Source organism: Barbus barbus (assembly GCF_936440315.1).
Source record: "Barbus barbus genome assembly, chromosome: 21".
NCBI classification, from domain to species: domain Eukaryota; kingdom Metazoa; phylum Chordata; class Actinopteri; order Cypriniformes; family Cyprinidae; genus Barbus; species Barbus barbus.
In genome coordinates this window covers 1,758,674-1,772,246 of record NC_136749.1, presented here as the reverse complement: position 1 = coordinate 1,772,246, position 13,573 = coordinate 1,758,674, and the positions used below count along the sequence as shown (strand labels likewise).

The 13,573-nt window shown below is 37.3% G+C and overlaps 1 protein-coding gene across 1 annotated transcript in view; it reads right to left on the bottom strand.

Annotated features, from left to right (window-relative positions):
- The window catches only part of LOC306887280 (A disintegrin and metalloproteinase with thrombospondin motifs 16-like), a gene marked incomplete at its 5' end in the record, with an annotated part of 81,120 nt that overhangs the window by 35,265 nt on the left and 32,282 nt on the right, over window positions 1–13,573 (bottom strand). The window contains 2 exons of the mRNA XM_079444906.1: window positions 1,021–1,116; window positions 11,728–11,881. Of these exons, the coding sequence (XP_079301032.1) occupies window positions 1,021–1,116; window positions 11,728–11,881 (250 nt within the window). The remainder of the gene's footprint in view (window positions 1–1,020; window positions 1,117–11,727; window positions 11,882–13,573) is intronic.

Here is a 13,573-nt window from a genome sequence, read left to right as displayed (position 1 = left end):
TAAATATTCCGTTGTGTTACTTACCTGTTGTTTCCAGCTCTATTTGTGACAAAAGCATGACAAAATATTATTAAAACATATTGATTTAAAATCTACTTTAAATGAAACTTTTAATTTGACATTGTTACAAAGTGCACTTTTTTAAAAGTGTTATTAAGTGTGAAACAGTCATTTAAGTGTCTCTCTTTAAATAATATTATATTATTAGTAAGTACAGTGGTTACACTTTATTTCGATAGTCCACTTTAGACATTCTACTAACTATAAGTAACTTTGTAACTACATGTCAACTAATTCTCATTAATTTGCAACTACATGTCTACTAACTCTCAATAGGGTAGGTTTAGGGTTAGTAGAGTAAGTTGACATATACTTGCAAAGTTTCTAATACTCAGTATGTTGTATGTTGTGGACCAATCAAAATAAAGTGTTAGCAGATACTAAGCAGACAGTCTACTAATACTCTAATAACTGCTAGTTGACATGGAGTTGCAAAGTTACTGCTAGTAGAATGTCTAAAGTGGACTATCGAAATAAAGTGTTACCACTACAGTTTATAAAAATATACTTTTTAAAGATTTTTTTAGTGCACATGCACATTCAATGCATACTTCTACAATGCAAAGGTTTCCCTGTCGAACTGAATCTATTCTACTCTTCAGTTCAGTGTTCTCACATGAATCTCCTCGGCTTTTCTTGTGAACGTCACGGTCACGTTCTGGATTGTGTTTTCAGGATTCTCAGCATTAATTGTTCACTCACTCTCTCTGCTCGGCCTCCCTGGAAACACTCGTTTAAGACAATAAACATCTGTTAAAAACCTATCTGAAAGAACAACAAAAGCCCTGAAAGGCTTTCTCCCCCGCAGAGTTAATGTCACACGCTGAAGAACCATGAGACGATGTTAATGATTAAACTCCTTCAGTGACAAGAAACAGAGCATTTGAGCTGTGTGATGTGATTTCTTTTTAAGATGAGATGCTTCTGATGACACGAATGTGTCCTGTGAGTGTGACTCACCATCTCTGGACCGCAGACTGAGCCCTCGGCGGCCGGCATGAACTTGGTCTCACATTTTCTTCCGACCCGGTGGCACCACAGGGCTTTACAGATGTCCTGTGTGACACACATTGATATGGATGTATTAAAGAAGCTGTCACTGTGATAAAAGACTAACCAGCAGAGATCTGCCAAGAACTGTGACAGAAGTCTGAGCAATAGCTATCCTGAACAAATAAAGGATTACAGCACACTATGCAACGGATAGATGTTCTTCATGTGCTGTGTGACTGCTGTAGAGTCCAAAAGCAGCTTTGCACAATTATGGCAGACTGTTTAGGCTCTCTGGATGTAATAATGACATATCTGGTTTGTTTTAGCTTATGCCAAACTCTCTGTATGTGGGTGATTCTGCAACCAAGGGAACTTTTTTATAAGTTTTTTTGTTTTGTTTTGTTTTGAGTGTGCATTAAAACAGTCATAGCACAGATTATAATATATTTTTTGTGCATTTAATTTCGTTACTTTTTCATATCTTTTTTAAAATAAAGTTCTGGCTTTAAATATGCCTGAATTTCTTCTACTTTTAGCTTGACCCTTACCACCATTTTTTACTGCCATTTAACATTGAGACACTTATAAAAACTCTACAACGTAAATGTTTCTAACATCCAAAAATGAAGAAATTCAGTCATGCATAAATATTACTATTGTAATATTACAGCTATAATAATAATAATAATAATAATATTTTAGAGTGAAATATTATAATAGTAATATGTATTATTGTTTTATTTACAGTTTTTATATTTGTATTTAGTGGCAGCACAATAATAATAATATTAATAATAATATAGCTGCAAGCAGCGATTACCATGGTTCAAGCGCTTAAGGCATTTAAGCATATATGGAAATATAAATTACATATGATTCAGCAAGGATGTACCCACCTAAATCAATTATTTAAAAAGCATTTTTGGCAAATCCAGGTAATTTACCATATAAATGTGATGTTTTATAATGTTTATGACTGTTATAGTGCCAGCTGTATCTCCTTAAAACGTTGCAAGCTTGTTTAGAATCATCTGTCGCATGTGCTCACCAGGTTTTGTGAAGTTTTGAGTTTTCCTTTAGGCTTTATAGGATTTGGGGTAAATTTGGACAGGCCCCTTTTCTAAACGACCCGTTATAGCTTCCCAAACGTTTTTATTTTCATAATTATTTACCTAGAGAGTCCAGATAACTGTACTGCAGTGTTTTTTTCCAGATTGAGCAAAAAACCTAGGACTAGTTCACAAAAGTAGGTTTTTACAGCTTCTCAATCATTTAACAAACAATTTGATTGACAGCAGTGGTTCTAGAGAATGTCTGGAATGCAACGTATGTTGCATATGTGTGAAAAACCGCACATTGTACAATCGTTTATGCCCTAGAGAAATGCCCTAGAGAATATGGCCCCCAGTGGCTGATTTCTTTCTAATTTCTCCCACACCTTTGGGGCCGTGAGTCGAACAGGCCCACCGAGTTTCGTTCCGATTGGCCTCCGTTAACCTTGTCTAATAGGTGCTCAAATTTCATCGGCCAATGGTGGCCATGTTTTTTGAGTTACGCAAATGTCCTTGTAGACACTTGTGCCACTTTGGATCAAGACCGTGCACACCGATTTCATGTTGATAGGACAAATGGTTGCGCAGTTATAGCCATTTTTAGAGCCTTGGTGATGTTATAGGTGGTGTGAGTACCACCATCCCTCCAAGTTTCAAGTCTCTACAACTAACGGTTTGGTCTGCACGATCAGTTTTACGTGGAGATCGCTGATCCATGGCCATTATAACAATTACAATAGGGTTTCAGCACTACGCACAAGAACCCCTAATTAATTATTATCATCATCTGGAATTTTTAACCGCATTTCAATAGTTTATCACAGTTAGATTTTCATATACAAACACTGTAAGTGGGTGATACGGCAACTAATAGAACTTTTTAGAGAACTTTTTGTGCATTTCTAATTATTTTTTCATATTTTAAATAAGTTCTATATTTAAATATGCCACAATTTCCCTATTTTTGGCTTCACCATTACCACCTAATTTTTAACGCTCTTTTAACTTAAACTTTACTACATTAATACAATTAAATAAATAAATGAATAAAAAGTGTGTTAAGTGAGTGTAATGAAGCATTCTGATTGTTTTCTAACAAATAAAAATCATGTTTTCAGTTGATTTGGTTTTTGTAATGTTTTTATAACAGAGAATCGCTGTACTCAAGTGATTTTCCTCAATACTGCTGTCATTACTATTGCATCAAACATTTAGAGAACAACTGAGTTTATACTTGGCTATTATCATGGATATGAGAAGTGACAGGCCAGCACATCTCTGCCAGAAACTGAACTCTTCGAACATAGATGCTTTTAATTTAATATCCTTATATGAGAGCAGTTTTATTAAGACTGGGTTTCATTTTATTTTTATAAATTTAAAAACATCTACTTGTGTAGGAACATTATACCAAAATCCACTTGAAGGTTGATCAAGCTCAGACACACACAATTATTGTTTTAAAATAAATGCAGTGTAGTTTGAAGAAGATTCACATACATTTTTTGAGATTTCAAGTAATTAGAAAAGTCCTTACTGAACAATGATTTGTGAAACCTGCTTCATAATTCATGAGACATCCTAAAAGTGTCTTACTGTCCTGTAAGAACAACGCAGCGCTCGTCTCATTCACTCACTCTGCAAGAAGACGGCTGCACATTTTATGTGTCCGTATTACTCACATCTGGATTATTGTATTTTGACAATGGGAGCAAAGATGGGAGGACAAGGTGGCTTTTTGCCAGAGTGACCCCAGTCCAAATCCCAGCACAAGTTCTGCAGCTGTTTGTTAAAGCGAGACCTCCTCGAATGCGTTCCTGAGCATGAGGAGAGTGATCACACAGCGCTCATCTCAGCCCATCACAGTCCCGCTGCCAGACAATATCAAGATGCTAACTCAAGATTCAAGATTTTTATTTGTCACATGCACAATTATACAGAGTATAACCAGCAGTGAAATGTAGGTCAGGTCTGCTCCAAGGACAGTGCAATTATATAGAATACAAATATTAAGAAACAGAAAAGTAGAAAAAAATAAAAGAATACAATAAAATAAAAGATAAAAAATATAAAAATAAATATAAATGTAAATGTGCAGGTCAGAATGTTGTTGACTTAAATAGTAATAAGAGGAATGTGCAAAAGAATGTGCAAAAAAGTTGTACAGGGTATTTAAATAGCAGCAATATGAGGTAGAGAAAAATTATGAATAGCTTATGGATATAGTGATATTTACATGGAGTCAAGTGATGTTATGACACAGAGTTAGAGTTTAGGAGCCTGATGGCCTGGAGGAAGAAGCTCCTCCTAAGTCTCTCAGTTTTTGCCATCAGGTTACGGAAGCGCTTACCAGATGGAAGCAAAGTGAATAGACGGTTACCAGGGTGATTTGAGTCCTTGATGATTTTGACAGCTCTATTTTTGCAGCGTTTGAGGTAGATGTCCTGCAGAGAGGGGAGAGCAGACCCTGAGATGCGCTCAGCTAAGCGCACAACTCTCTGTAGTGCTTTGCAGTCCTGATTGGAGCTGTTTCCATACCACACTGAGATGCACTGAGTCAATACACTTTCTATGGTCCCTGAATAGAAAGTTTTCAGGATTGCTGGTGAGACCCTGAATTTCCTCAGCTGTCGCAGATGGTACAGTCTTTGCCTGGCTTTCTTAACCTGTGTTTGGATGTGTGTAGTCCAAGTCAGGTTCTCGGAGATGTTTACACCGAGGTACTTGAAGCTACTCACCCTCTCCACAGGGGTCCCACTGATCATAAGAGGAGTGTAGGGCTGCTGCTGTCTCTTCCTAAAGTCCATGATCAGCTCTTTAGTTTTGCTCACATTCAGAGAGAGACAGTTGTCCTGGCACCATGATGTGAGTCTCTCTACCTCATCCAAGTATGTGGTCTCATCATTGTTGGAGATGAGGTGCAGAACCACAGTATCATCAGCGAATTTGATGATGTGGAGAGGACACGCAGTCATGCGTGTAGAGAGAGTAGAGCAGGGGACTCAGGACACAGCGCTGTGGGGCTCCTATGTTCAGAGTGATGGAGTTTAAGGTGAACTGACCAACTTTCACCACTTGAGGTCTGCCGGTGAGGAAGTCTTGAATCCAGTCACAGAGTGAGGAGTTTAGGCCAAGGTCTGTGAGTTTAGAAGCCAGCTTGATGGGGACTATAGTATTGAAAGCTGAGCTATAGTCAATGAATAGCAGCCTTACATAATTCCCATTGTTGCTGTCCAAGTGTGTGAGGGAAGAGTGGAGGACGTGAGAGATGGCATCGTCAGTGGATCTATTTGGGTGATAGGCAAACTGAAGAGGGTCCAAAGTATCAGGTATGGAGGAGCAAATGTGGCTCTTTACAAGTCTCTCAAAAACCTTCATGACTATAGATGTGAGGGCAACTGGGCAATAGTCATTCAGGCAAGAGGGTTTATTGTTCTTTGGCACAGGGATAATGACAGATTTTTTGAATGAGGTGGGAACCACGGAGGTAGCAAGGGACTCATTAAAGATAGACGGGAACAAACCAGCGAGCTGATCAGCGCAGGACCTCAGAACACGGCCGGTTATCCCATCAGGTCCGGCTGCTTTCCTGGCGCTCACTTTCTTTAGCGCCCTCCGAACCTCATCCTCCGACACGGTGATAACAGGATCATCGCTGCTCTGCCTGCTGCTTCCTGACGCACTGGACGGCAGAGACGCGCCGCCGCTGTTGCAATCGAAGCGGATGTAGAAGATGTTTAACTCCTCGGCCAGCAACAGATCTGCTCTCACCTCTGCGGAGGATTCGTTTCTGAAGGCACAGATGGTCCTCAGTCCCTGCCACATCCGTCGAGAGTCATTGAGCTGGAAATGAGATTCAATTCTCTCTCTGTATCTGTGTTTAGCGGCTCTTACTGCACGTCAGAGAGCATAGCACAATGTTTTGTACTCGCTCATATTCAAGGTCAGCGGTTAATCAAGAAACACACTCCTCCACCCCTGCATTTACCGGCCTCTGCTGTTCTGTCCATCGTAAAACAGAGAAGTTATCACTTGGCATAACAGCAGTGTCCGGGACCATGGACGAAAGCCATGTTTCGGACAAACAAAGGATGTTACAGTCCCTTATGTCCCGTTGGAAATTAAACCTGGCTCTAAGATCGTCCATCTTATTCTCCAAGGATTGGACATTTGCGAGCAGAATGCTTGGAAGAGGAGGATTGTGAGCCCTTTTCCTGAGTCTGTCTCGAATCCCAGCGCGTTTCCCGCGGTGTTTCTTGATCCGTCGCCTCGGGGGGTTATTGTTAGTCTCCGCGTTCCGAAGAATCTCGAGTGGCTAAAGTGTCCTGGAACAGGTTAGTGTAGCGGTTCCCAATGTCCAAAAGTGTTTCTATGTTATAAGTGATCAGTGCCGACGTGAAATGTGTAAAAAAGAGAAAGTAAAAGTAAAAAAGTAAATTAAAGCAAAATCTAAGCGGAGCGGCCTGTACGGCGTCCGAACACAGCGGCGCCATTTTGTTATAACTCACAGTGAAAGCAGAGAGAGCTCGGCATCTACAGAAACATTTCTGCCCCGTTCAGTGATGTCTGCTGCTCTTCCGAAATGAGGAGGCTCTCTTTGTGGTTTGTTCTTATAGTCTGATTTAAATTCATCTTCAATTTCCACTTGATGTTTTCACAGATTATGGGATAATGAAACATTTTAATATCCAACACTCTCATGTTTTTATACGGCCATATAAATGCTATTTATTATCACAAAATTACAAGTTTAAAACCTCAAGTTTACCATTTTTCTTTTTAAAAAAACCAAACAAAAACAATGCTTCAAAACTAAGAAGAACTATAATAATACAGTAATTATATCAGTATATTTATTCCATTTTCATTTGTTACTGCTAACAGTTTCTTGGTCACGTATCTACACTAAGGTTGGGGTTGGTAAGATTGTTTAATGTTTTTCAGTCTTTTCTGCTCACCAAGGCTGCATTTACATAAAGGGGTCATATGATACGATTTCTTGTTTTTTCTTTTCTTTAGTCTGGTATGTAGCTGTTTGTGCAGGTATAAGATCTGCAGAGTTACAAAGCTCAAAGTCTCCCACAAAAGGGTTTATTCTATCTAAAAGAGAAGGCAGATCCAGACCGGGCTAAAACGCCTCATTCAAACACACCCCCACATGTCTACGTCATGATGTGGAAATATTTGCGTAATGCCGCCCAAATGTTCAGGCAAAGAATGAAGGCGTGGTTTCAGTAACCGCAGTAGTGTTGATGCAGTCATGTCAGGGAGACACTGTGTGTTTCTATGCGAAAGCAAAAGCACTTTATTTGTCCTTCCGAAAGTAGATGCAATGAGGAATCATTGGTTAAAATTTATTTACAACAGAACAGCACAACTCAAATTTTCGAATTTGTGCAACGCATTTTATGGACGACAGTTTTGTGAACCTAGGCTGGCTGTGCACAAAAGCTATTTCTAAAAAAAGAGGGTCAATTCTGACAATCTGGCGCTTCTGAATCAGCGACTAAGTTTGTTTTGATACTAGTTTAAGTATTTGCTATTGACTGTTCAAATGCAGAGTTTTGCACAGTGCAGATTAATGCGTTGTGTGTGTGTGTGAGGGGAACAGGGTCACATCACAGCGGAGTGTACAGCCCGTCAGAAATCATCGTCAGCCGTCTTAACCATGGCTTGTGTTCTGCAAAAATATACACCACACCCCCAAAAGTTTAGAAATGCCCTAGAAAAGTGGGGTTTAATATAGCTGTTTTCTATGTGAATATGTGTTAAACTGTAATTTATTTCTGTGATCTGCAGCTGTATTTTCAGCATCATTACTCCAGTCTTCAGTGTCACATGATCTTCAGAAATCATAATAATATACTGATTTACTGCTTTTTCATGTCTGATTATTAGAAATGCTGAATACAGTTGTGCTGCCCAATATTTTTGTAGAAACTGTGATACATTTTATTTTTATTTGATAAATAAAAAGTTCAAAAGAACATCATTTATTTGAAATATAATTTTTTTTGTAACCTTTTAAGTGTCTTTACTATCACTTTTTGATAAATTTAATGCATCCTTTCTAAGTAAACTTTTCCGCTGTGAATTAGTTTTAACCTAAAGTAAATAAAATTAATAATACTTCTTAAAAAGACTGGTAACACTTTATTTTGATAGTCCACTTTAGACATTCTACTAACAGTAAGTAACTTTTCAACTCCATGTTAACTAGCAGTCATTAGAGTATTAGTAGACTGTCTGCTTAATATCTGCTAACACTTTATTTTGATGCGTCCACAACATACAACATACTGAGTATCAGAAACTTTGCGAGTATATGTCAACTTACTCTACTAACCCTAAACCTAACAGTGTACTCTGAGAGTTAGTAGACATGTAGTTACAAATTAATGAGAATTAGTTGACACGTAGTTGCAAAGTTACTTATAGTTAGTAGAATAGTTAAAGTGGACTATCCAAATAAAGTGTAACCAAAAGATTAATACATTGTCATACAGTTCAAAACATGTTTGGGAAAATGTTATGAAATATGTTCTAATTAACATTAATCTCGATTTATGCTAATCAGTGGCATCAGTGCAAATTTGTACAGTAGAGTTGGGTGAGATCAGGACAGTAGGAGCGCAGTGAACACAGCTTCCCACTGGCATCTCTCCAAAGTATATTTAGCTCTGCGTCTGCTTCACGAGAGCGAGCAAGACTGACGAGAGATCGGCCAGAGCCACACTCCATCAGATTTCTCTACGGAGAGCTATAATTTTAGATGTATAGACTAGACAGTGGAAAAATTACTTTAGCAAATCTCTATTGAGTTCAGACCTGAATTCCTGCATTATAGAAGAACTTTACAGCTGATTTGAGCAATAGAAAAATAAAGTTATGAGCAATCAGACATGAATATATCCGCACACATCAGGGCATTTGTGCATCAAACTCTCTGGATGCAGGTCACACGTTCACAGAAAACACATGCCGATGCAGAGACATCGGTGGAAAAAGTGTGGAAAGAGTTGCATTTCTGAAACTCCTGAACACCTCTTCTACAACTGATTTGACCTCTAAATGTTTATAATTCAGTGAAAATTTATAATACGCATACGTTTGTTTTAGAAAACCATGTTTTTAAAGAAAATTTTATTTAAGAATATATTCACACATCTAAAAAGAAGAAATGCAAACCTTCCTTTACTTGTGATTTTTGGAGAATATTTCAAAATATTTAATCTTTGTTAAGATCCATTTATTTTATTTTTTTTGTGTGTGTTAGTAATTGTGCCTTATGAAGTTAGTATCTCCTGTCTTGAGCTGTACATTTGATTAAAAAAGATGATGAAAAGTGGATAACATTTTAGTTTGGGGGACGGATCTCACTATTGACTAGCTGCTTATTGGCATGCATATTACTAGCATATTGGCTGATTATTAATACTTATAAATCACATATATTAAAGTCTTATTCTACATGACCATATTTTAGATCCCTTAATACTTAAACCCCATATCTAAACTTAGCAACTACCTTATTAAATATTAATAAGCAGCAAATTAGGAGTTTATTGAGGTGTCTGATAAACTTTTTTATTCACATGCAATGACTATAAAAGGTCCACATTAAAAATTGCTAATTTTTAGAGATGTGAAATAACAATCAAAGGCTAATTATGTCAGAAATGTTTCCACCATTAAGATGCAGTCACATTAGCAGAATTGCAGTGAAACTTTGCAATAAAAAAAAGGTCCATTGTCTCTTGACACAGAAAGTCACTTTCAATCCAAGCTGGTTTTTGTTGCTCAATGCACTGAATTCATGTGACCAACTTGAAAATAAGTGGAACTTGCACAGGGAAGTTTTGCATCCTCATGCAAATCGCTTGGTTGCAAGCAAATAGAAACAAGCAAATAGAAACTTTTTGTAGACTTTTTACATCTTTTTACATTTAAATCACTGAACAGGCATCTTGGCCATGCGTGTGTGCTGTCAGGGTCATATCCTGAAAAAACTATATGATCATATAGCAAATGTGGCACATGTGTGTTGTGTGCGTTAATGATCAGTCTTCAGGTGAGACATTACTCTTGATCCTGCTCTACCACTAAACCTGGACCTTCTTCTCTTTCCAAATAATTTTAAGCTCTGCGATAATAACAACACAAATGGATTCTTATCACCACTTATCACCACTTCAACCATAACACAACTCAGACTGGATCAAAGCTATCAGCCTAATGTTCCTGTTCAAAAGATCTGTATGGCTGCATTTCTTTCTTTCTTCATTTCTTTCTTTTCTTTTTTTTTTTTTTCTTTTTTTTGTTCAGCAAGGATGCTTTAAATTGGTTAAAATTACACTGAAGATGTATGATATTACAAAAGAGTTATATTTCAAATAAATGCTGTTATTTTGAACTTTCTATTCATCTGTGAATCCTGAAAAATATAAGGTATCACAGCTTCCACAAAAATATTGTGCAGCACAACTGTGTTCAACATTGATAATAATCAGAAATGTTTGTTGAGCAGTAAATCAGTATATTATTATGATTTCTGAAGGTCATGTGACACTGAAGACTGGAGTAATGATGCTGAAAATACAGCTCTGATTACATAAATAAATTACAGTTTAACACATATTCACTGAGAAAACAGCCATTTTGAATTGAAATAATTTGTCATATTTTTACTGTATTTTCCATTAAATAAATGCAGCCTCGGTGAGCAGAAGAGACTCAAAAACACGAACACAATCTTACTAACCCCAATGTTGTAAGTAGATAAGTGCCTTTGACCCAGAAACAGATAGCAGTAAGAAATTAAAATGGAATAAATATTCTGATATGATTACAGTTTTTGCTTTTTCAAAACATTTTTCAAAAGAAAAATTGTAAAGTTGAGGTTTTAAATGTATAATTTTGTTATAATAAATAGTATTTATGTGGCTATATAAAAACATGACAGTGTTGCATAATAAAGTGTTTAATTATTCCATAACTACAGCTACTTTCAAATGTAATAATATTTTACAATTTTACTGTTTTTACTGCATTTTTTATCAAATAAATGCAGCCTTGAGCAGAATTGACTTTTCAGAGAAAAACTCTTATCAAGCACAAACCTTTGAATGGTAGTTTATGTTTGAAAGCCGATGTGTGAATTACAACCAGTCTTCTTAACTAGCTTAAACAGAAGGACCCTCTCGGTTGAGAGGACCCATGCAATACTTTGTAAGTCTGGAAGTCATCACTAAGTGCATTCTTCTGATTTTGGTGGAAATGCCATGTATGTGTTGGGCAATTTCATAAGGCTTCCTCTCTTTTCCCATCCTGACAAGAACAGAAAGCTCTCTACAACAAAATGAGAGCAAAATGAGGTGTGCGATCTTTTAATGACATGTTTATCATTCTGGTGTAGTAGTTTTATATTGTAAACATTCGCCTCATTAACAGGCTAAATGAGCAGCGATTCCTGTCAGGCCTAAACAGCTCATCTTCTACAGTACACAAAATGTTCAGTCATGTGGTGCCGTTCATGTGCACTCAACTCATCTGACATGATGAGTCTTTTCGGGTGGGGTTTAATTTGTAAAGCAATATGTAATACTAATATTAATGGACTTGCCTTCTTGAAGTTCAGAGTGCAGAGTTTAGCTTTCTCTCCGAACTGCCACTTGCACTGCGTGTCGGCGTCATACAGCTCTCCGGGAAGTTTCTCAGGGTACTTGTACTCCTGGATGGCGCTGGGCTCGTCAGACAGACAGGTGGCCTGTGCAGAACTGAGACACAAACACTACTGTAAAACCGCTCGAGTCCCGTACAGTAGAGCAGCAGCCATGGCAACATAACAAGCGGAGTTCCCTCGGTTACATTTAGACATCTCTCTTTTCAACACATCCTCTGACTTCAGCATTACGTATGTTATTGAACGCTGCCGTTATTATACGGCCGACAGCGAGGCTCCGCGTGTAAGCGATATTGAGGATCATGAGAAAGCATTTAACATTGTTTAATAGCGTGTATTGTAGGAGTGTGATACACAGTAAAGCCCTGAACGAGCTCTGAGTAGTTTAGCAGGCTCTCCGGGCCGCTCGCCCGCTCCATGACGAGACTGGGTCAGTATGTGAGTCTGTGTGGGATGTATTTTGTTTGTAATGGGGTCACATCGACTGGTTTATGAGGTCTACGTATATGCACCACACACAACTCAAAAAATATACAAATACAGGTGCTCAAACTAAATAATTAAAGAATATTAACAATAAAATCACCGCTGCACCAATGCAAAACTTGAGTTTAGAGCTGCATGATTTGGAGGGGAAAAAAATCATTTTGAGTTATTATTTAATAATTTGTTTATGTATTTGTTTAAGAAAGAAAGAAAGAAAGAAAGAAAGGAAGGGGAAAAATCCAGGTTGTTTGTAGGTCTGCAGAATTTGGCCAAATATTGTGATTGTTTATGGGTATGACTATAAAATAACAACAACAACTCTCAATAATAATAATAATAATAATGATTATTATTATTATTAATAATAATACCATTGCTATTTTTTTTACCATATATAACTAAATAAAAATATAAACAAAATAAGAAAAAATTCAATTTGATTATTTCATGGTGAAATATGAGTATTAAAGAAAAATTCATTAATAATAATAATAATAATTATTATTATTTTACTACAGTACAACTTTAAAATTACAATATTATTATCGCTGTCTAAATTTCTGTTTAAATTTTACATAAGCCATCAATCTTTTATCTTACTTTTATTTTATTTTTAATAAAATCCCAGCATCTGCAATTTTCTAATGACACTAATTTTCAAAATTTTGGTTTTATTTTAAATAATTGAACAGCCCTACTTGAGTTTATTTTCTTTATTTTGATGCTCTTCATCAGATTAGTCTGTAAGTTTCTAGTTCAACCACTAGTTGAATCGTTGGGTCTGTGTTGGCTAGTAGTGGATGCCTTCAATTGCACATGTTCTTTATATGGCACCAATTTATACATTTCTTGTTGACTAGTAAAATTAAGCAGTCACTCGAACACATTGTATCTGTAGATGTTCTTGTTGAATAACGATCCATTATAAAGTCAACTACATCCAGCGATCCCAGAATCCCTCAGTGATTCAGTGTGTTCTTCTGCAGTGCATGCAAGTCCTGCTTCCAATTATCTGGAGACGGATCAGTGCCGCAGCATCTGGGCCGCAGAGGCAGGAATGTCAGTGTCAGATGAATCTGATTCAGTTCCTCATCACCACTCAGTTCTCCCAGTGTCACCTCTTTAAGTTTCCTCCTCAGATTAAGGCGAGCGACAGCTATAAAACAGACCGGCTCAGGCCAGACTCCCTGTCAAGCTCTGTTTTATTAGTGATAAAAGCGGAGGGGTATGGAGAGGAAGGACAGAAGGTCTGAGAGCAGCTACTTGAAGGTCCTGTGATCTGCAGGCTGTATGTCGACAG